General features: G+C 46.1%; 1 protein-coding gene across 1 annotated transcript in view; it reads left to right on the plus strand.

Annotated features, from left to right (window-relative positions):
• Positions 1–21,959, plus strand: part of cebpz (CCAAT enhancer binding protein zeta) — a 45,019-nt gene that overhangs the window by 6,811 nt on the left and 16,249 nt on the right. Inside the window, exons 3-7 of the mRNA XM_072511921.1 lie at positions 1,168–1,399; positions 2,323–2,551; positions 2,992–3,080; positions 7,418–7,471; positions 20,760–20,862. Of these exons, the coding sequence (XP_072368022.1) occupies positions 1,168–1,399; positions 2,323–2,551; positions 2,992–3,080; positions 7,418–7,471; positions 20,760–20,862 (707 nt within the window). The remainder of the gene's footprint in view (positions 1–1,167; positions 1,400–2,322; positions 2,552–2,991; positions 3,081–7,417; positions 7,472–20,759; positions 20,863–21,959) is intronic.

Consider the following 21,959-nt stretch of genomic DNA (forward strand, 5'->3'; position numbering starts at 1 on the left):
AATAGGCTTTGTTCAACATTTTTGTTACATTTACTGTAGTTTTTCTTAATTCATGGCTTGTACGTTTAAGTAATTTGCATACTTATTGTTTGGATGAACTATACATATGAGACAGCTAAGATTCATATGAGCTCAAAATTTCTGCCTAAGTTTCTCTAAACAAAGTGGTCAGCACTTCTCTGAATTACACTGAAAACCAATTTAAGATTGTCAGTCGGGCTCGAGGTGTGGCTTGCTTAGGCATGCTAGAAGCCACACATATTTGTGGGCAGCACGGTAGCATTGTGGATAGCACAATTGCTTCACAGCTCCAGGGTCCCAGGTTCGATTCCGGCTTGGGTCACTGTCTGTGCGGAGTCTGCACATCCTCCCCGTGTGTGTGTGGATTTCTTCCGGGTGCTCCGGTTTCCTCCCACAGTCCAAACATGTGCAGGTTAGGTGGATTGGCCATGATAAAATTGCCCTTGGTGTCCATAAATTGTCCTTAGTGGTGGGTGGGGTTGCTGGGTTGTGGGGATGGGGTGGAAGTGTTGACCTTGGGTGGGGCGCTCCTTCCAAGAGCCGGTGGGCTGAATGGCCTCCTTCTGCACTGTAAATTCTATGAAAATATTCACACATGGCCTTATCCTTTGCAGTCAAAAAGGAACATTCCCACACTTTTGCACATTTTTCAACAAAACAAAAGCTTAGAAACAGTCATTTGCCAGGGAAATGCCTTGACCAATCATAGTCAACCTACCCTGCTACAGAAACATTGGGCATTGTTTCACTGTTATATTATTCCATTGTGTTTCATACTATTGTTTGAATTTGAACAAACTGGGCAGTTAATTGTTCCATGCTACATTTTCCATGGCAACATCTCCACCAATCAGGGTCCACTTTCCAACCAGTCATAACCCTTCTGCAGTATAAATGTTTGCTCTCCCATTACAGTTGATGATTTCTTGCAAGTTATTCTGATTGAGTGCAGGACAGAAAGCTTTGATAGCATGTCTTTTTTTTTCAGCAACACTTACTGTTTATAGATTCAGTGTTGAGCTAACACTGATGGCCATGGGGATGAAATGGCCTCCTGTGCCTCGTCTGTAATTCAATGTGCAAGAGACAACATTTATTTATTTTTATATCTGGTGTTAAAAATAATAATTTGTCTTTTGTATGCAGGAAACTATTGGATCCAGGACTGGCACAATGTTCTAAGCAAGCCATGTTTTTGAACTTGCTGTACAAGTCTTTGAAGTCTGACGTTGTGCTTCGTCGTGTTAAGGCATTTATAAAACGGATCTTGCAGGCCTCTTGTGGCCAGACGCCAGCATTTATATGTGGAGCTCTCTATCTTATTTCTGAGATTTTGAAACTGAAGCCAGGCATCCGAGTCCTGTTACAGGAACATGGGGTATTTCTTTCACAGTTATATCATTCAATTGTGTTTCATACTATTGTTTTCCCTTTTTGAGATAAATTATGTTATTAACAGCCCTTGCTTATCCAGCATTTTTTCTGTGAGTCAGAAAGAGATTTACGTCAAATAACCTCAGAGTAGATCTAGGTTTAAGTACTAATTTAAAATGCATTGGATTGTGACTGAAAATACATTTTTAAAAGTCCTCATGATTAACATTTTATCTGATAAAACAGGAGAATGCAGGTTTCTTAGTATTTAGGGAAGCGGGGTTCAAGGAGATTTTAATAATATGAAGTCACTCATGGGGATAATTAATGAGGTTAATTCTGAAAATCCCAGGCACAAATATTTTAATCCTAATCTAAGATTTAGGTTTATTAAATAAAAGTTAAAATTGTATTCTCACCTTCTAGTCTAGAGGCTTAATGCATTAAGTATTAAAAGTCCCAGGTACGATTCCTCTCTGATTAACTGCAGCAAGTTAGATGATCGACACAGGAGGGCTTCAACTGGCCTGGCAGGAGTTCCACTTTTGATGGCTCTCATATAAGCCCAGTGGGAAGTGCAGTAATAATAAATGAGAACCAGACTGACAAGACTATAGTGCTTCACTGACACACCATATATCTACCAAAGGCAAGTAACTTGAGTGAGATGCTGGAGGCTGCTACCACCTTCTACCCCCTCTTCCTCCAGTTATGGAACCATTCCCCTAGTATGTGTTGGCACTTTCAAGGGAGATTGCAAACAAATATTGATAGCATTTGTACCAGCAACTTTCTATTCCTACAGATATTACATTCTCCAAGCAATATAGTTGTTTCATCAGAATAAACAATGCTCTCACTATATCAGTAATGCCAATGCCTAAAGCATTGCGCGTAACATATATGTGCCAAATATCTTTTGCTCAGGAGTCCGATGAAGAAGAACATTTTAAAGATGTTGATAACAGTGATGAGGAAGAGAAATTTGAAGATCTTGATGAAGAGATAACGAATAAATCAGAAGATGAAGGGGAAAAAGATATAAATGCTGACACAGAAGATGCTGCCAAAGGACAAGAAATGGATGTACAGAATACCATTGTAGATAACAAAACAGAATCAACATCTGGATCATGGTTGCACCACAAAAATCAAGGTATCAAACAATTTGGATTAGGCCAGTGTGGGGCAAAAATTCCTCCATTGCAAGCTTGTTCTTTATAATTTTGGTATATCTAACATGAGATCTTCCCCTCCCACCCCAACTCCTTCCCTAGCCCCACCTCCCAGAAACCTCTACTGTTTCCAATGAGTTTAAACTGGGATATCCTCTGCCCTCTTGGTGAGGCCTGCTCAAGCTGAGGCCAAAGCAGTGATTTATAAAGATTCAGCATAACCTCCTTGTTTTTTTTACTGTATGAATTTATTTATAAAGCCCAGATTCTTATTTTGAGGTTGACTTCTAAACTTTGAACAGTATTTTGCAAAGTAACAGCCTGTTGTTCCAGTTTAAAAAAAAAAAAAAAAAAAGCTTTCTTGACATGAATTGCCATTATGCAAAGTGCTGCTATTAAGCTCTGCTCTTTTTTTATTTAGGCGGAAAGTGCCTGGGAAACTATGACCCGCTCCACAGGAATCCCCTCTCTTGCGGAGCAGACCGCACTGGTCTCTGGGAATTGAAGAAGGTAAAATAGACTTTTCCTGATTTAAGTAAAAGTTATGTGCACAATGATTTTTTAAAAATAAAGAAAAGCTTTAAGTACTGATCATTCATGTAATCACAAAAAACTTGTGGCATTGATTGTATAAATCAACAACAAGTCCTTCTAACTGGTGTCTGTCATTTAAGCGCCTCAATATAGAGGGTTATCGCGGAATTGAGCACAGTACTGCCCACACAATAATGCACGAAAACACATGACCCACACCTAGGAGTCAGTCTAGTGATGGTCAGAGCTGTGAAAACTAACGAGCATGGACTCAGCTCCCAACTTTGAACCCCTTACCCTATATGTCTATATAGATCTTGTAGTTAATAATTAGATACAGCTAAACTAAAGATTATGAAGACTTTATTAAGACCTACTAAATGATATCCAACATGCTACAACTTGGTGGCAGCAAATGGAAAATTACCAGGGAAAAGATACAAGGAAAGGCTTGGAAGCGGAAGATAGAAATTTAGAATTCCTCACTGCAACAGAGGACTTCATAGTGGATAGTCAGATGCTCTTTCGTAGGGCCGGAGAGTCAAGTACTGGGGACATAGGTTTAAAGTGCGTGGGGGGAAAAGTTTAAAACATATGTGCGAGGCAAGTTTTTTACACCGAGGGTGATCAATATATGGAACGTGCTGCCTGGAGAGGTGGTGGGAGCAGGTACAATAGTGGCATTTAAGGGGCATCTAGACAAATATATGAATAGGGTGGGAATGGAAGGATACAGACTCCATAAGTGCATACTTAGGCAGGTACCATGGTCGGTGCAGACTTAGAGGGCCAAAGGGACTGTTCATGTGCTGTTTTGTTCTTTGTTCTTAAAGCTGAATGTGTACTTAAATTCTTTAAATATGGATCAAAAATCCAACTTCCATTACCAGTTTGACTACTCCAAGGACCTAACCTAACAGAAAATCGGGTGTCCTAGAAAACAAGTACATCAGGTCTAAGTGGAAAAGATCCAGATTATGCCGTTTTACACATGTTTGGTGAACTTGCTGATGACGTAATCCTAGTGCAGTGCATTGATGAATCCTCAACCAGCTTTGATGAAATATTAAAAGCCTTCTGTCAAATATTTTAATCTTCAAGTTGTGGAATGCACAGAACATAAGAAGAGACACCGAAAATCCCCAGTAGAGTACTAACAGAGAAAAGGACAATACTTGAGTAAACCACAAGAGGGTACCAGAGAGATGAGGAGCTTTCCTGAAGTCTCAGAAATATACTTTTTTTTTTTGCAATCCCCACAAGCTGAAGTGAAACAGCAGGTTACAGTGCAGAGCGAGCAACTGGCAATGAATGAAGGAAAGCCATCTGATGAATCCCAAAATAAACAAACCTTGCAAAAAGAAAATCTAAATAAGGTTGGAAAATATGTGTCAGAACTGAATTGGAAGATTTGAAACACAGATTCAAGTTGAGTACCCTTAGAAACACATGAGACGCTCCATTAAACAAAACACATTTTTGAGGCATCACAGAAGTACAAAAAATAGACGACGGAGCTGAAGAAAATGGTTGTACCTTGGAATAAAACTTGAAAAAACATTACATTTCCAGGGAGATATATTAAGAGATGAAAATCAGAAGCCGAGAATGGTAAGATAAAGTAGAAATTCTCACAAAAAAGAGTGTTAAGGAGTCTCCGAAACAAATCAGCAGGACATCCAGTTGTGTAATATAGGGGGAAGACGTGCACGAGATGGCTCCCCCTGGAGTACTCGACTTTTTGCCCCTTTCTTAGTACCACTGGTTGTTTTCTCTTGAAAACCCACATCAATATTGTAATAAGGATCTTGTATGAGTGCAATCAAAAAAATCAGAGGAAAAAAGGTGGAAAGCAGAGGTTCGTCAACTGAGTGAAGCCTCTCCGAGGTCATTGGCAGGTAAAATGGCAGAGTCAGTTTCTGGTGCTTCACTAACGGCTGAGGTGCTTTCTAATACCTTAGTGAAGGAATTTGAAAAGCACCAAATTGTGTCAGAAAACCTTTTGAAATTAATGGAAGAGGCCTTGACTCCCATTGGAGCGGCTGGGGAAAACCAATGAAACAGTGGTGATCAAAGATATGGAAGGGTCCTTTCAAGCCACTGATCGGATTGCCTCGCTGGAATCGGAGCTATCTGGTTGACGCAAATAAATCGTTGAAGGCTGAGATGAATGACCTACAGAATCGGTCCAGGAGGCAAAATAAATTGTGGGACTGCCGGAGGGGATTGAAGGCCCAATGCCCATGGAGGAATTCTCCGATATAAGCAAATTACTGCGGATGCTGGAATCTGAAACGAAAGAGAAAATGCTGGAAAATCTCAGCCGGTCTGGCAGCATCTGTAGGGAGAGAAAAGAGCTAACGTTTCAAGTCCGATGACTCTTTGTCAAAGCTAACAGACAGAGAAAGTGGGAAATATTTATACTGTGGAGTGAGAATGAAAGGTGAGTCATAGCCACAGAAACCCAGGGAAACCGGGTGCTAATGGCCACAGAAACCAAGGGGAAAGAGTCCCCAGAGAGAACAAAAGATGTGAAAGGTCAAACAGCAGGGAAACTAACATCGGAGGATGAACTGTAGATGTGGGGGAAGGGGGAAGGAAAGGTGGATGAGATTGGGGGGGGGGGGGAAATTAAATATATATTAAGAAAAAAATGGTAAAAGACAGTTAAAATGAAATGGGATGAAAACAAATGGGTCGCGGTGGGGTAGAGCTGATCATCAGAAGTTGTTGAATTCGATGTTCAGGCCGGAAGGCTGTAGCGTGCCGAACCGGAAGATGAGATGTTCTTCCAGATTGCATTGAGCTTCACTGGAACATTGCAGCAGGCCAAGAACAGACAAAATTCCATTTTTTAAAATAACAAGAGATGATAAGAACAGCTTTAATTTATTTTTGCGTCTTATTGACATGACAATCGCCACAAAGTAGTTCAATACCAAGGAATGGAAAAAGAGGATGAAAAGATACCCAGATGCCAGAACAACCTCCAAATGAACAGTGGGGAGATGGAGTAGTAATAAAGTATAAATACATGGAATAAACTAGAATAACTTCAAATACATTGAATTAAGACTTGGGGTGGTTTTAATATAGGGATTTGGTACATATGGAGTTAGCGTGGGACTGAGTACAATACCATCCACAATGTTATAAGAGAACACATGACCCACACCTCAAATTCAGTCTGAACAAACCAGCATGAAGACAGCTCCTACGTTGAATCTTTTACTGTATATATGTACACAGTCTTGTAGATAATAAATACAGTTACCTTTTTAAGACTACAAAGACTTAACTGTAAGACCTACCAAACGGTATTCAACACCCTAGAACAGTGTCCTGACATCAGACCATTTTAGTACTGAAGTTGAATGACTGGAGAATGTTTTTATTTGTATGTCAGATCTGGTCAACATTCTTTTTATGGGGGCGTTGGAGGCATTAGTTATGCCGTACATTTAATTGAACAAAGTGAAGTTTTACAAAAGAAAGCCCACATCCATAATCCCAAAATTTCAAATTAAGCTAAATATGAATTCCTATTTAGAAATGCAGCTTTTATAAGATTTAGAATGAGGTATGCTTGTCCAAGAGGCATGTTCTTCAGATGGTTTTATTGTTGGATTTCATTTAGTATAGAAGAAAGAACTTTATTTATACAGCACACTTCACAATCTCAGGACATCTCAAAGCACTTCAGTGCTAATTTAATACTTTGGAAGTGTAATTATTTTAATGTAGAGAGACATGGCAATCATTTTGTACACCGTACGGCTTAATAAACAGCAGTGAGTTAAATGAACAATTAATTTATTTTGATGGTGTGTTGGCTAAGGAGTAAATGTTGGCCAGTGGACTGGATACTTCCTTTGTTCCTCTTCCGCACCGAATTTGCTTATACATGGTTTGGTGGAAGCTGGGATGGATCCAGACCCTGCCATTCTGTAATATATTGTTCTGGTGTTCTGCTTTACAACTCGCCCAGGATCTTTTAAGGTCCTATCCCTGCCCCTTTGCCTACATTCTGACGCTGTCTCTCCATCCAGATTACTTGTGATAAACAGGATACTGTTTCTGGACTTTAGTGTTAAGAGTTGTAGGTACAGAAAAGGTAATTTTGCACAATTCACCAAATAAAGCATAAATAACATGGGTACTTACCTTATTTATTAAGTTTTTAATGTGTTTTATATTTAAATGTTGGAGAAACTGTTTCTAAATGTGCATGAACAGTAAATAGTTTTCTAGAAGTATGAAAAGTTTGTCCTAAAGTTTATTTACATTCATTAAATTTTGTTGTTTCTTCCCAGTTGAGTGAACATTTCCACCCATCCGTCGCACTCTTTGCAACAACTATCCTGCAGGTAAGATACATAAATGTATTATGAGGTTGGCTGTTTTTCCTATCTTTTACCCCAACAAAATTGTTCTTCAGTTACTTATCAAATTTGGAATTTCCTTGCAAAACGACACCTGGAATAGTTGTTTCAGTTGCTAATTTGTCACACCAGTATTTCTTTTCCAAATGTCACTTCCCCTTCCTGCAGTTTCACAGATCACCAAACCTCTTGGCGTCACCCAGAAGACAATTCTTGTGTGTTTGTTGGCAAATTATTACACTTGCAGGATGTCATCCTGCAGCCAATCTAATCATGTTTAAATACATAGAGTCATAGATATTTAGAGCACAGAAAAGGCCCTTTGGCCAGACTAAAACAACCACTTAACTATTCTAATCCCATTTTCCAGCATTTGGTCCACAGCCTTGTATCTCTTCACATCTGTGCACATCTAAATACTTCTTAAAAGTTACGAGGGTCTCTGCCTCCACCACCCTTTCAGGCTGTGAATTTCAGACTCTCACCACCCTCTGGGTGAAAAGGTTTTTCCCCTCATTCCCTGTAAACCTTCTGCCCCCAACCTTAATTCTATGCCCCCCTGGCCATTGACCCCCTCAACCAAGGGGAAAAATTTCTTCCTGTCTACTTTATCTATGTCCCTCATAATTTATACATCTCAATCCCCGTCAGTCTCCTCTGCTGCAAGGCAAACAATCCCAGTCTATCCAATATGAAATGAAAAAATTAAAATCGCTTATTGGCACAAGTAGACTTCAAATGAAGTTACTGTGAAAAGCCCCTAGTCGCCACATTCCGGCGCCTGTTCGGGGAAGCTGGTATGGGAATTGAACCATGCTGCTGGCCTGCCTTGGTCTGCTTTCAAAGCCAGCGATTTAGCCCTATGTTAAACCATCCTCAAAACGTCTTCAAAGCTAAAAGTCTCCAGCCCAGGCAACATCCTGGTAAATCTCCTCTGCACCCTTTCATGTGCTAGCGCATCCCTCCTATAATGTGGATTTCAGAACGGCACACTAGCTGTGGCCTAACCAACATCTTATACTGTTCCGGCATAACCTCCCTGCTTTTAAATTCTATGCCTCGGCTAATAAAGGCAAGTATATCATATGTCCTCTTAACCACTGTATCCACCTGCCCAGCTACCTTAAGGGACTTGTCCATATTCACACAAAGGTCCCTCTGATCCTCGGTGCTTCTCAGAGTCCTGTCATTCATCATGTATTCGCTTGCCTTGTTTGTCCTGCCGATGTGCATCACCTCACACTTATACGGATTGAATTCCATTTGCCACTGTTCAGCCCATCTGACCAGACAGTCTATAATCTCCTGTAATCTAAGGCTATCCTCCTCCGTATTTACCACCCCACCAAGTTTCGTATCATCTGTGAATTTATTGATTAATCCTCATACATTCATATGTAAACCACAAACAACAAGAGCTCCAACACTGATCCCTGCGGGACCCCACTGGACACCAGCTTCCAGTCAGAAAAGCATCTCTCAAGCATCACCATCTGCTTCTTGCCACTCGGCCAATCCTGGATCTAATTTTCCAAATTTCCTTGGCTGCCATGGGCTCTTACCTTCGCTATCAGTCTCCTATGTGGAACTTTATCAAACGTCTTGCTGAAGTCCAAGTAGACTATCAAATGCATTGCCCTTATCTACACACCTGGTCACCTCTTTGAAAAATTCAATCAAGTTGATCAGACATGACTTCACCTTAACAAAAGCATGCTGACTGTTCTTGATTAATCCCTGCCTCCCCAAATGCAGATTAATTCTATCTCAGAATTGCTTCCAAAAGTTCACCCGCCACTTGAGGTCAGACTGACTGGCCTGTAGTTTCCTGATTGATCCCTTCCACCCTTCTTGAGTAATGGTACCACATTGGCTATCCTCAAGTCCTCTGGCACAACTCCTGTGGCCAGAGAGGAATTAGAAATTATTGCCAGCACCCCTGCTATTTCCTCCCTTGCCTCACTCAACAGCCTGGGTTACGTTTCATCTGGCCCTGGATATTTGTCTACTTTTAATCTGCCAGACGACTCAGACCCTCCTCTCTGTCGATGTTCATTTCTTTACTACAGCCTCATGGCTACAGGGACCAGTGTTCCATACTGACCGTGGGTGACTGTGTGGAGTTTTGCACATTTCCCCCCTAGTCTGTGCCGGTTTCCTCTGGGTGCTCAAGTTTCCACCCACAGTTCAAAGATGTACAAGTTAGGTGGATTGGCTATGATCAACGCACAAGATTACGGGGATAGAGCGGGGGAGTGGGCCTAGGCAGAGTGTTCTTTCGGAGGGCCAGTGCAGACTCGATGGGCCAAATGGCCGCCTTCTGCACTGTAGGGATTCTATTGATTCTATTACAGTCCTTCTGCAGAAGGTGAAGTCACACGGGATCAGGGGTGAGCTGGTAAGATGGATACAGAACTGGCTGGTCGTAGAAGGCAGAGGGTAGCAGTGAATGGGTGTTTTTCTGAATGGAGGGCTGCGACTAGTTGTGTTCCACAGAGATCAGTGCTGGGACCGTTGCTGTTTGTAGTATATATAAATGATTTGGAAGAAAATGTATTTGGTCTGAGTAGTAGGTTTGCGGCCAACACAAAGGTTGGTGGAATTGCGGATAGTGATGAGGACTGTCAGAGGATACAGCAGAATGTAGATTGGTTGGAGACTTGGGCGGAGAGATGGCAGATGGAGTTCAATCCGGACAAATGTGAGGTAATGCATTTTAGAAGGTCTAATATAGGTGGGAAATATACAGTAAATGGCAGAACCCTTAAGACTATTGATGGGCAGAGGGATCTGGGTGTACAGGGACACAGATCACTGAAAGTGGCAACGCAGGTGGAGAAGGCATATGGCATGCTTGCCTTCATCAGCCAAGGCATTGATTATAAAAATTGGCAAATCATGCTGAAGCTGTATAGAACCTTAGTTAGGCAACATTTGGAATACAGTGTTCAATTCTGGTTGCCACACTACCAGAAGGATGTGGAGGCTTTGGAGAGGGTACAGAAAAGATTTACCAGGATGTTGCCTGGTATGGAAGGCATTAGCTATGAGGAGAGGTTGGATAAACTCAGTTTGTTTTCACTGGAGCCAGGGAGGTTAAGGGGCGACCTGATCGAAGTCTACAAAATTTATGAGGGGCATAGACCGAGTGGATAGTCAGAAGCTTTTTCCCAGGGTGGAAGAGCCAATTATTAGGGGATGTAAGGTTTCCGGTTGCGGCAGGGGTGAGCTAGCCGCACGTTTCGGCGGCTCCAGCTCCGACGGAACTTCGGGCTCTTTTAAGAGCCCCAACGGGGACTTGGACGGACGTAAAACCCGGTGCGAGGCGCGAGGGAAGGGAGTCCCCCCCCCCCCCCCCCCGAACGACGGAGGGAAAAACCGGCGGCGGCGGCTGCAGCCCAAAGGATCTGCAGCCAGAAGGTCAGAGGGAGTGGAGCAAAATGGCGGCGGAGAAACCACAGGTGACATGGGGGCCTGAGCAGGACGAGGTGGTGAGACGGTGCGTGGACCTGCTGAAGAAGGAGGTAATGACCCCGTTGTTACAGGCAATTGAGGGGCTTAAGGAGACTTTAAAGACCCAGGAGACTGAACTTCGCGTGGTGGAGCAGAAGGTATCAGGTATTGAGGACGAGGTCCTGGGCCTGGCGGTCAAGACTCAGACGCACGAGGCACTTCATAAAAAGTGTGCTGATAGGATTGAGGCCCTTGAAAATGGAGCGCGAAGGAAGAACCTCAGGATACTAGGTCTCCCGGAGGGTGTGGAAGGAGTGGACTGTGGAGCGTACGCAAGTAAGATGCTGAGCTCACTGATGGGTGCTGAGGCCCCTGCGGGCCCCATGGAGGTGGAGTGGGCAAATCGGATCCCGGCGAGAAGACCAAAAGCGGGAGAACCACCGAGGGAGATAATCGTGCGATTCTACCGCCTTAAGGACAGCGAAGAGGTCCTGAGATGGGCTAAAAAGGTGCGGAGTAGCAGATGGGAGAATGCAGTGGTAAGGATCTACCAGGATTGGAGTGCGGAGGTGGCGAGAAGGAAGGCAAGCTTCAACTGAGCCAAAGAGGTTTTGCACAAAAGGAAGGTGAAGTTTGGGATGCTGCAGCCGACAAGACTATGGGTCACGCATCAGGAGAGACACTATTATTTCGAGACGGCGGAGGAAGCATGGTCCTTCATCAATGAAGAGAAACTGGACCGGAACTGAGGGACTGATGCTGCAGGGAACTGTTATTGTTGTTATTATTGTTTTTGTTAATGGGATGATGAAAGTTAATCGAGAAGTAAACAGGGAAGGGGGGGGACACTGGGGAAATGTGGGCGCCGGTGAGGGGGGAGAGGCGGGACATAGTCAGAGAATGGGGAAGGAGAGGGGGAGGGGAAAGGGAGCTGCGCCATAAGAGGCGGATCAGGTAAAGGGATGTTCCCGCGCCAGAAAGAATAAGGCTGGAAAACAGGCGCAAGGCGGATGGGAGTTCCCTCACACCGGGGGGGCCGAGGAGCGAGCAGGAGTAGCCGGGGTCAGTTGAAGTCAGCTGACTTACGGAAGTGATATGGGGGGAGCAATCAAGCTAGATAGGGATCTGGCGGGGGGGAGGGGGGAAGGGGACAACTGGGTTGCTGCTGCGGAAATCCAAAAGGAAATGGCTAAAGAGAGGGTGGTCGGGGGCGGAATGCGACGCTGGGGGAGCGAGCGGGAGCCCGGAGGCGGGATATGGGACTGGCCTAGAGAAGGTAATGGCTAGTCGACACGGGAGGGGGGCAGGTAGCCCCCCAGTGAGGCTGATCACGTGGAACGTGAGAGGCCTGAATGGACCGATTAAAAAGGGCCCGAGCGCTCGCACATTTGAAAGGACTAAGGGCAGACGTGGTTATGCTCCAAGAGACGCACCTAAAGGTGGCGGACCAAGTTAGGCTAAGGAAAGGATGGGTGGGACAGGTGTTCCACTCAGGACTGGACGCAAAGAACAGAGGGGTGGACATTTTGGTGGGGAAACGGGTAGCATTTGAAGCAAAGAACATCGTAGCAGATAGTGGAGGTAGATATGGAATGGTGAGTGGTAGGCTGGAGGGAATGGAGGTCGTGTTGGTTAATGTGTATGCCCCAAATTCGGACGATGCGGGGTTCATGAGACGGATGCTGGGGCGTGTTACGGACCTGGAGGCAGGAAATTTGATTTTAGGAGGGGACTTCAATACGGTGCTAGACCCGGGGCTAGATAGATCCAGCTCAAGGACTGGAAGAAGGCCGGCAGCGGCCAAGGTACTTAAGGGGTTTATGGACCAAATGGGGGGAGTGGATCCATGGCGATTTCTTAGACCCAGGGCTAGGGAGTATTCCTTCTCCTCCCACGTCCATAAAGTGTACTCCCGGATAGATTTTTTTTGTTTTAGGAAGGTCGTTGATCTCTAGGGTGGAAGAAGCTGAATACTCAGCCATAGCGGTTTCGGATCATGCCCCACATTGGGTGGACCTGGAAGTAGGAGAGGACAGGGAGCAGAGAACACTCTGGCGATTAGATGTGGGACTGATGGCGGATGAGGGAGTGTGTGCAAGAGTGAGGGGGTGTATCGAGAGATACCTGGAGGTCAATGACGACGGCGAGGTCCCTGTGGGAGTGGTCTGGGAAGCACTATAAGCCAGCTCAATTGCCAGCGCAAACAACAATGGAGACAGCGGGCATCCCTGTCTTGTTCCCCTATATAATCGGAAATACTCCGATCTATGTCGACCTGTAACTACGCTTGCCGTCGGTGCCCCATAAAGTAGTCTAGATAGGAGCATTACGAGCTTTGTGTGGGTAGGGAAAGTTCCGAGATTAAGGAGGGGGTTCCTTCAGCGCAGTAGGGACAGAGGAGGACTGGCACTACCGAACTTGGGAGATTATTATTGGGCCGCCAATGTGGCAATGATACGTAGATGGATGATGGAGGGCGAGGGAGCGGCGTGGAAAAGGCTGGAGAGAAGGTCCTGTAAAGGGACGAGTCTAGAGGCGCTGGTGACGGCGCCGCTACCGTTCTCACCGAAAAGGTACACCACGAACCCGGTGGTGGCGGCAACACTGAACATATAGGGACAGTGGAGGCGACAGAGAGGGGTGCGGGGAGCCCTGGTGGGGTCCCCTATCAGGAACAACCATAGGTTCGCCCCAGGAAGAATGGATGGAGGATTTCAAAGCTGGTACCAGTTGGGAATTAGGAAGGTGGGAGATTTATTCATAGATGGGACTTTTGCGAGCTTGGGAGCACTGGAGGAAAAGTATAAGTTACCCCGGGGGAATTTCTTGAGATATATGCAGGTGAGGGCGTTTACTAGACAACAGGTGAGGGAATTTCCGCGGCTCCCGACACAGGGGATACAGGACAGGGTGCTTTCAGGGGTGTGGGTCGGAGAGGGCAAGGTGTCAGAGATTTATAGTGAGATGAGGGAAGAGGGGGAGGAGTCGGTGGGCGAACTAAAAAGAAAGTGGGAAGAAGAATTCGGGGAGGAGATAGAGGAGGGTGTGTGGGCTGATGCCCTAAGCAGGGTAAATTCCTCTTCCTCATGCGCCAGGCTTAGCCTGATTCAATTTAAGGTGCTACATAGAGCACACATAACTGGGGCAAGATTGAGCAGGTTCTTTGGAGTGGAGGACAAATGTGGGAGGTGTGGCGGGAGCCCGGCAAACTACGCACATATGTTTTGGGCGTGCCCGGCACTGGAAGGGTATTGGAAGGGAGTGACGGGAGTGATTTCGCAGGTGGTGAAGGCCTGGGTCAAACCAGGCTGGGGGTTAGCTCTATTTGGAGTTGCGGAAGAGCCGGGAGTGCAGGAGGCGAAAGAGGCCAACGTTGTGGCCTTTGCGTCCCTAGTAGCCCGGCGCAGGATCCTACTCATGTGGAAGGAGGCAAAACCCCCTGGACTGGAGGCCTGGGTAAATGATATGGCGGGGTTTATTAAACTGGAGCAGATAAAGTTTGCCCTGAGAGGATCGGCTCAAGGGTTCATCAAGCGGTGGTAGCCATTTCTCGACTACCTAGGGGAACGTTAGAGGGAAGACGGATGACCAGCAGCAACAACCCAGGGGGGAGGGAGGGGGGGAGGAGGCTCAGTTGAGTATAGGTCAATAGAGTACGAGGTTTTGTTACTTGTATATTATTATTATTATTGTTAAAAAGTTTTAAAATTTCTGTTTTGTTACGGTTATCGTTTCGCTTGTTTTGTAAGCGGGAAAAATGTTGCTCAGGGGAAAAAAATTTCAATAAAATATATTTTTTTTAAAAAATTAGGCGACGTAAGTTTAAGATGCGAGGGGCAAAGTTTAAAGGACATGTCCGAGGGATTTTTTTTACATCGAGAGTAGTGGGTGCCTGGAACTCACTGCCGGAGGAGTTGGTGGAAGCAGGTACGATAGTGATGTTTGAAGGACATCTTGACAAATAAATGAATAGGATGGGAATAGAGGGATACGGATCCCGGAAGTGTAGCAGGTTTTAGGTTAAACGGGCAGCATGGTTGGCGCAGGCATTAAGGGCTGCAGGGCCTGTTCCTACGCTGTACTTTTCTTTGTTCTCTATTCTCCCTGATTTCTAAACCCACACTGCCTGTCACTAGTGAACGGCAACACAAAGTATCCATTTAGAATCCGACCAACGTCTTCTGGCTCCACACACAAATTACCACTGTGGTCCGCATTGGACCCTACTCTTTCCCTAGTTATCCTTTTAGCCTTAGTGTACTTTTAAAACTGTCATAACCTAGGACTGCCGAATCCTACTTGTTGGAGACCTGGTCTTCCCAGAATCCTTAAGGGAATGCGCGGCTCCCTCACTGAAGGGGTGGAGTTATCTCCGGCTTGCGGTATAAAATAGGCTGGCCAAGAACTGGACGGCACTCACTGAGTACTGTAGCACTTGCTTGCACTCTCTGCTTGTAAATAGAAATAAACTTCCAGTTTCACCTTACAACTCGTTGTGGACTCTTCTTTTGACGGATATAATATTGGCAACGAGGAGCAATACTGGTCCCCTGTCGACACTGAGGCCTTCATGCTCAGCCACCTCCCGAGACTCCAGTTGCAAGTTTGGACCCGAGTGCTGTCCCTTGCAATGCCTCCGTTGTGCCGCTTGTACACGTTTGATGCCGGGATTGAAGACCGGGCCCAATATGCAGAGCGCATGCGCTACTATTTTCCTGCCAATAATATCACTGAAGACGACGCGCAAACAGTGATCTTGCTGACTATGTGCAGGGCTCAGTGGTATGGGATTATCTGATGCCTCTCGTACTCTATATGTCAGACACCCGCACCTTCGCCCAGTTTGTGCTCGTTGGGCAGCATTTTAGCCCACCTTCCCCCATGATCGTTCAGAGATACTGTCTTAATATGACGGAAAACGCCCCGGGTGAGTCCCTGACTAAATTCATGACCCAACCACGCAGGCTTGCTGAATTGTGTATATGGGACCTCCCACGGGTGCGTTATGGGATCGCCTTGTTTGTGGCATCGGCGACGCTGAGACCCAGAGACGGCTCTTAGGCGAGCCCACTTTGACAGGCGCTCCAAATCACCCTGTCTCAAGAAAGCACTGAGTCCAGCAAGAGATCCAGGGAATGAAGGTCAACACCCTCGCGCGCGGATCTTCGTGTGTTCTCTCCTCCCTTACCCGGTCGGGCAGGGGACTGGTCAATGATCCACCCTAAGCAACCAGAGCCTTTTCCTGAGCCAGCCAAAGATGATGTGCCGCCGTGTGCAATGTGGGGCTGCCGCGGGCCCCCGCTGTACCGGCGGCACCAGCCCAGGGACAGGGCCTGTCACTTAAACACTCCAAGAAAAAGGAAGCCGAGGTGCATCTCCTTTGCCTGACGGCGCCTCACGTCGCTCCCATTTGCATCCATGTGAAGGTAAATGGGCATTGGCTACACATGGAACTGGACACGGGGGGATAGTATCGATAGTGGGTCAGAGTATGTTCGACCGTATTCAGCGGGGTGCTGAGACGTTGACTTTGGCGACCACCTCTGTTCGTTTGGCTACTTATACGGGGGAGCAATTGCAGTTCATGGGGAGAGTGCGGACCCCTGTTGTTTATGGTCATCAATCAGCCCAATTCCCTGCGATGGCCCCAACCTCCTGGGGCGCAGCTTGGCTATGCCACCTCAGCTTGTACTGGCACTGCATCCTACAGGTGGGGTCCAGTGGGCTGGTCGAGGTGCTCATGAAATTACCCAGAGTTTTCCAGCCCAGTCTTGGGGCCATCCAAGACGCCGTAGTTAAAATCAACGTCGACCTGGAGGCTCAACCATGTTTTTTCCGGGCATGGCCCATACTCTATGCTTTGGTGGATAAGTTGAACATGGAACCTGGCCGCCTGGACGTTATTCTGCCTGTACGTCTTTCCAGTCAGGTGGTACCGGTATTCCTGGTTCTGAAACCGGACGGGATTGTATGCCTCTGCGGCTACTATAAATTAACAATAAATACCACCTCCAGATTGGACTTATAACATGGCCTACTGCAAGTTGTGGTATACCTTGATGATGTCCGGTCGCGGACGCGACAGAACAAGAACATTTGCAGAATCTAGAAGCGGTTCTCCAGTAGATTTCAGAGTTTGGCATCTGCCGGCGGCAGGCGAAATGCATATTTCACACCAAGACGATCATCTACTTCAGATATCGCGTGGACCGTGCCAGGTTGCACCATACAGGTGGCCCCCACTCCAATGGACACAGCAGAACCCCGCTCGTTTCTGGGTTTGGTGAATTTCTATGGTTAATTCGTACCGAAGGAGGTGACACTGGCCCTCGCTCCTTTTGCAGAAACACCAGGACTGGCTCTGGGGCGCAGTCCAGGAGGTAGCTTTTTGTTGCAGCTTTTGGTTGTATCAAATGGCAACTATCCTCAGCTAGCGTCTTGACACACTATGACCTGGGTAAACCCCTGATAGTCACTTGCGAGGCATCGCCTTACAGGATCGAGGCCATCCTGGCCCATCAGGTGCCAGATGATGGAGAACGGCAATCAAATTCGAGTCCCTGACTGCTGCTGGGCACAAATACGTGCGGATTGGTAAAGAGGGTTTTCGGAGGTCTTCGGAGTGAAAAGCTCCACCAATATGTCTATAGTCGCCACTTTGTTCTTGTTACGGATCACAAACCTCTCCTGGACCTATTTCGAGAAGATAAGACGATGCTGCCCATCACGTTGGCTTACATCCAGTGATGGGCATTGCTGCTCGCCTCTTACAACGGACCACAAATCTCTCCTGAGCCTATTTTGAGAAGATAAGACAATTCCGCCCATCCAGAGATGGGGACTGCTGCTCGCCGCTTACGAGTACTCTTTTGGGCATCAGCCAGGGACTCATAGCACATGCCAATTCATGGAGCCGGTTGCCCCTACCAACTGACACCTCTCCTCTCTTTTTCTCTCTTCCCCCCCCCCCCCCAATCAAGCGGATTCAATAGTGGCCATGTTGAACTTTATGGACTCCCTGCTGGTCACCGCGTCTTGCATTTGCGAATGGACCCTGGCAGATCACGTCCTTGGCCGGGTGTGATACCTTGTGCTCATAGATGGCCAGAATCGACAGTTGTCCAGGAAACTACGGACTTCTTCTTCCAGGGTGTCCGAAATTAGTATTGAAGGTGGCACCCTACTTTGGGGCACACAGGCCATGATCCCAGATAAAGGCCAGGCACTCGTGTTACGAGACTTGCACAATGGGCACCCAGGGGTGATAAAAATACTGGCACGGAGCTATGTGTGGTGGGTGGGACTCAATTCAGACATCGAGAAGCTGGCTCAACAACGCTCTGTCTCACAGAAACACCAGCGGCTCCCTGCTGCTGCATCTTTCCACCCATAGGAATGGCTGGGCCACACCTGGGCTCGGGGCACCCTGACTTAGCTGGCCCGTTCATGGGCTCAATGCTCCCCTTAATAGTGGATGCCCATTCTAAATGGTTGGAGGTCCATCGGTGGTGACCATAACCTCTCGCGTGACGGTGGGAAAAATGCATTTCTCTTTCTCCATGCATGGCATCCCTAAGATCCTTGTGACGGACAACTGGGCTTCCTTCAGGAGTGCAGACTTTTAGGCAGTTCTTAAGGCCAATGGCATCCCTATCACCCGGCGTCCAACGGATTGACTAAGGGGGCCGCCCAGACTTTCAAGAAGGGCCTCCCCGAACAGAAGACGGGCTCATCGGACACACACTTGGTCAGATTTTTGTTTACGTACCGGACCACGCTGCATACCGTAACGGGTGGCTCCGGCAGAGCTGTTTATCGGCCAGGCGACTCCCACTCCCTTGGGTTTATTACTCCCGGATATCGAGGTGAAGGTGCGCAGTGCCCAGGATTAACAGGTCTGCGGCCCTGCCCGTAAGCGATGGCCTCTTTGATTCCGAAATGGAAACGGAGCCTCCTGAAGTGTCCAACGGGGAGCCAGACACACTGGGACCAGTTTCCACTGTCCAGCCACAACGTTTCAGTTGAAAACAGCATTCTTCAGTTAGGTATACTCCACCGTGGCCACCATGTCTTCCCATGTTCCGCCTGCACCAAAGAGGGGTCGTCAGCCCTCTCCTGCCTCAGTTTCTCCTCTTTTTCGACGGACTTTGGGGTGGGGGGGGGACGGATGTCATAACCTAGGCCCTGCCTAAGCCTACGGTGACGGGGCTCTGGTCTTCCGAGAATCCTGAGGAGAAGACACGTTCCCCGGCTGAAGGGGTATAAAACTGGCTGGGCGAGAACTCACTTGGTTGGGTAGCACTTGCTTGCACTCTCTGCTGGTAAATGGAAATAAACTTCCAGTTTCACCTCGCAACTTGTGGACTCCATCCTTTTGGTGGACATAATAAAAACAAGTTGGGATTTAACTTTATTTTATCTGCCAGTATCCTTTCACGTGCCCTTTTTGCTGTCCTAATTTCCTTTATAAGTTTCCCCTTGCACATCTATACGCCTCTACGGCTTCTGCTGTTTTGAGCCCCCGATATCTGCCATAAGGCTCCCTTTTTCTTTTTATCCAATGCTGTATCTCCCTCTATCCCGGGTTCACTGGTTTTGTTGGTCCCATCCCTTTTCTTTATTGGCCTTCTTGAATGCATCCTACTGTTCTGTCACAGATTTACTTAAATGTATCTACTCCCAGGCTACTGGCCAAATCATATCTGATCTTATTAAAATCGGCCTTCCCCCACTTCAGAATTTTGATTTCAGACCCATTCTTGTCCTTTTCCATAACAATCTTGAATTTAACGGAGTTACGATCGCTGTCTGCAAAATGTTCCCCCACTGATTCCTTAACTTCTTGCCTGGCTTCATTAAGTCCAGGACCACCTCCTCCTCCTACTCTCTCGTAAGACTTTCTGTGTACTGTGTTAAAAAGTTCTCCTGGGTGCATTTTAAGAATTCCGCTCCCTCTAACCCTCTCGTACCCTAGTTGGATTGGATTGGATTTGTTTATTGTCACGCGTACCGAGGTACAGTGAAAAGTATTTTTCGGCGAGCAGCTCAACAGATCATTAAGTACATGAGAAGAAAAGGGAATAAAAGAAAATACATAATAGGGCAACACAACATATACAATGTAACTACAAAAGCACTGGCATCGGATGAAGCATACAGGGTGTAGTGTTAATGAAATCAGTCCATAAGAGGGTCATTTAGGAGTCTGGTGACAGTGGGGAATAAGCTGTTTTTGAGTTAATGTTGGGGAAGTTGAAATCCCCCACTATCACTACCATATTACATTTACACTTCTCTGAAATTTGCCTACATATCTGTTGTTCTATTTCTCTATAGAAACACTCCCAGCAAAATGATTGCTCCTCTTTGGTTTGTAAGTTCTACCCTTAAGGTTTCATTTGAAGAGCCCTCTTAAGATGTCGTCCCTCCTTACTGCTATAATTGTTTCCCTGATCAAAATTGCGACACTCCCTCCTGTCTCACCTTCCCTGTCTCCTTTCATTAAGGTTCACTCGACAGTGGTCATAAATGGGAATCTTGGATGATGTATCCCATCTGTGGCTCAAGGACACTGCTAGCAGTTGTAGTCTGTAGCTTTTCCCCTCTCCCACAGATTTGTTTGGAGATTTTTGATAGATCTGTTTTCTTGCTTAAACTGCTTTATAAACAATTTCTACAGTTTTGGTTTTGTTAGGTGCCAGTTGACTCTTTAAACCAATTTTATGAACATTGCCCACTTGTTACCTTTCACTGGGTTTATGAAAATGATATCTGTTGTGAGTTGGAAAAATAAACTTGTTGCTTGTATAACTTCTGGTAGGGTAACCAGATCCAATATTCCGGAGACCCTCTGCAGGATTTCACATTAATGAGGTTTCTTGATCGTTTTGTGTACAGAAACCCCAAACAACACAAAGGAAAAGGTAGGCTCTGTTTTTGTCATTGTTTAGAAAAAAAAATGGTATTTTATATATCATTGCATAACGTGTTTACTCCGAATACTTTCTTGAACAAAATCCCTCAATGTTGAATAATTGTGACATATAATGCGCAGAGGTCTTATGACGCAGTGGTAGTGTCTTTTCCTCTGGGTCAAATTCTCCAGGTTCATCTCCCACTTCAGGGCTTCATGGCCTCTGAAGATGTGTTCTAGAAGAGATAGCAGAGGCATTAGTAGTGATCTTTCAGGAATCACTGGAGGCAGGAAGGGTCCCAGAGGACTGGAAAGCGGTTAATGTAACACTACTGTTTCAGAAGGGAGGGAGGTAGAAGACGGGAAATTATAGGCCGGTTAGCCTGACTTCGGTCATTGGTAAGATTTTAGAGTCCGTTATTAAAGATGAGAACGCGGAGAACTTGGAAGTGCATGATAAAATCGGACTGAGTCAGCACGGCTTTGTCAAGGAAGTTAGACAAAGGAGAACCAGTGGACGTGATTTATTTAGATTTCCAGAAGGCCTTTGACAAGGTGCCGCATAGGAGATTGTTAAATAAGTTTTTTTTTTTAATATGTTTATTAAGAATTTTTTAACACAATTTTCAACCATACAAACAAACCCCCCCCCCCCGTAACAAAAAGAAAAGAAAACTCGCATAGCAAGACATAAACATGGCAAATCAATATGATACAGAACTTTGTACATTGGATTCCTCCCGTACATATCAGTTTTCCGGATCATTTATGTTTTTTCTTGCTCAGATGCCCCCCAGAACCCCCCCCCTCTCCCTGCTGGGTTGCTGCTGCTGTCGACCAAACTTCATCTAACGCTCCGCGAGATAGTCTAGGAACGGTTGCCACTGCCTGGAGAACCCCTGCACAGACCCTCTCAGGGCAAACTTTATCCTCTCCAACTTGATAAAACCCTGCCATGTCATTTATCCAGGCTTCCACACTGGGGGGCTTCGCATCTTTCCACACTAACAAGATCCTTCGCCAGGCTACCAGGGACGCAAAGGCCAGAATACTGGCCTCTTTCGCCTCCTGCACTCCCGGCTCGTCCGCTACCCCAAATAATGAGAT

This window comes from Scyliorhinus torazame, chromosome 1, assembly GCF_047496885.1.
Source record: "Scyliorhinus torazame isolate Kashiwa2021f chromosome 1, sScyTor2.1, whole genome shotgun sequence".
Lineage (NCBI taxonomy): Eukaryota > Metazoa > Chordata > Chondrichthyes > Carcharhiniformes > Scyliorhinidae > Scyliorhinus > Scyliorhinus torazame.